General features: G+C 41.9%; 1 protein-coding gene across 1 annotated transcript; it reads left to right on the top strand.

Moving 5' to 3' along the window:
• Positions 1-810: 810 nt before the first annotated feature.
• On the top strand, positions 811-1,763 carry KRTAP26-1 (keratin associated protein 26-1; the record flags this gene model as incomplete). Its single annotated transcript, XM_079705283.1, is given in 3 exon segments — positions 811-1,249; positions 1,547-1,717; positions 1,720-1,763. Coding segments are annotated over 3 exon segments (654 nt in total), but the record flags the coding sequence as incomplete, so codon positions are not given.
• Positions 1,764-2,576: the final 813 nt, after the last annotated feature.

Raw genomic sequence — 2,576 nt, 5'->3', positions numbered from 1 at the left:
ACTATTTTTATTTTTATTTTTGTTTATTTATTTATTATTTTTTTTGCGGTACGCAGGCCTCTCACTGCTGTGGCCTCTCCCGTTGCGGAGCACACAGGCTCCGGACTCGCAGGCTCAGCAGCCATGGCTCACGGGCCCAGCCGCTCCGCAGCATGTGGGATCTTCCCAGACCGGGGAAAGAACCCGTGTCCCCTGCATCGGCAGGCGGACTCTCAACCACTGCACCACCAGGGAAGCCCAATATACTATACTATTTTTAGACTCTCTCTGCCCCAAATCGTATAGGTTATAGGATTTTTCATTCTTTTACGACATAATTGCTTTCAAGTTTTTCACCTTTGGCAATTTCTAAGAAGCATAAGATTCCCCCTCAAAGAGAGATAATTTGCCATTGTTTTAAAGAAGTTAGTTACTACTATTCAAGTCAATTTCAAGAGAGGCATTCTAAGAATGTTTTTGTAGTGGTGGTTATAATTAGAATAAGTAAATGACCTTTAAAATACCTGTTTAGGTTGGATAATTTAAGAAGCAGAGGTACTATTAAAATTCCATCACACTGCTTTATAGATATACTTAATCAATGGAAGGCATTGCAAGGAGCACCCAGTGTTATGGGAGGTGGTGGCACCACTTCTTGGGCTATAATAGAGTTCTGATGCCATCTCAGGCAACAAGGAGGAAGAGAGTATGTACAGAATCACCACCTTCTGCAGGTATTTCAGGGAGCAAGCCGAATGAGAAACTTGAAACCTCACTTCCTTCAAATCAACCGCTGCCTGCTCTTGAAATCTCACTGTGCCTCATCACAACTACTGCTCTGGAAACTACAGCTTGGGATCCCTCAGAAATGCCTGTCATGTTCCTCCTCCCTCCTCCATTCCCCTCTGCTCTACGAATGTGAGCGGTGGGGATGTTCTCTGCTTGCCCAGCAGCTGTCAAGACCATACCTGGCTCCTGAACAAAGGCCAAGAGATCTACAGTGAACCTACCAGCTGCCAGCCGGCCAGCTGTGAGCCCAGCAACTGTGAAACTTCCAGCTTCCCTTCCTCTGGTTGCTATGCTCCCAGACCCTGCCAAGGCACCAGTTTTCTTCCTGCTTCTACTTGCATCTCTGGATCCTGCTTCCCAGTATGCTATAGACCTCTGAGCTATATGTCTAGCAGCTGCCAACCCCTGAGACTCCTCACTTATGGATGCCGCTCCTTGGGTTATTTGCCTGGTGGTCCTCATCCCCACAGCATTACCCACTGTAATGCTTTTCTCCCTTGATCCACTGAAATTGTCTTTTCATACATTTATCCTTTCTATTATCGCCATCTTCACTCAAGTTGGGTTGTGTTCCCCTTTGGTGAATACATACATTTCTTACTGCCATCTTGACTCCTATCTCTAGTGTCTTCTCTTTAGCTTGAATACTGTGTTTAGAGTTAATATTCCTAAAATTAATTTCATCATATGACTCTTACTCAAAAATATCAATAACTCTCTTTTGCTCTCAGAGAATTGTCCAAACACTTGATTTGCCCTCCTCTACTTCCCAAAAGAGATTCTCTATATTTGCTTCATGTCTCCAATTACTCCACATCTGCCCTCATCTCGTATCATTTTCTTGTTCACCCTACCCTTCCTCTCCTTTGGGATAATTCTTTTGGCATTGTGTCTAGCGGCCTCAGACCTCTGCATCCTCTCTCCAGTGGATGCCAGCCTCTGACACAAGTGTTAGTACTTGCCACCCATCTTGCTCTGCCTGGGGAGGCCTGTAACTTCCTTATTCCAGCTAATAATCATGCTGAAGATCCAAGACAAAAATTTAAACTCCATGGACTTATGCTTCTTCTTTCCTAGTATGTAGTGACTGCTTTTTCTTGATTTTCCTGTGCCTGATCTAATGAAAGCTGTTCCTTTCACATTTTTATCTTTTTTTCATCTTTCCTTGCCATAAAATTTATTTGGTTTAGAATGCTATTCAATGTCACTTAGGTGTGGGAATAATTTATTTGGTTTGGGTTGTAATAAATGGGTTTAAGTCAGAACTAAGAATCTGGTTCTTCAGTTTGTCTTTCATTATTTTAACACAACCATGGCCAACCTAAACTCCCTGCAGAAGTAACTAGGACATGGTACACTCAACCATATGTTTTTATCTCACAGTAGGGGAATAGCTTGATGGTTTATTCCTCAAGCTGATTTATAGATCTCTGATATCTCTGATCCTACATACTTAAGGGACCCCAAAAGCTCTTGGTGGAAGTTATATTGAAAAGGTAAGATTACGAATGATTTCCTTATCTTTCTCTTCCAGTGAACATACTTCGACCAGAATGTCCTTTCTGATTGCAAACTGAATCATATTTCATTCTTGCTTAAGTCTTTGATGGCTTCTTATGATCTATTCCTATAAAATGAAAATACAGACCCCTTATCATGACATCTGCTTTTCTTTTTCTTCATTGTCTTTCTCCCTCCCACTTCTTTGGTTTAATCTTCTCAGTATTGTAAATTCTAAGCTCCTATGATCCTACTTACATGTCGTTCCCCAAACATGCTGCTTTTTATAAGCATCCACACTTTTGCAT

This window comes from Hyperoodon ampullatus (genome assembly GCF_949752795.1).
Source record: "Hyperoodon ampullatus genome assembly, chromosome: 5".
Taxonomy (NCBI): Eukaryota; Metazoa; Chordata; class Mammalia; order Artiodactyla; family Ziphiidae; genus Hyperoodon; species Hyperoodon ampullatus.
This window is presented reverse-complemented; position numbering and strand designations above follow the sequence as displayed.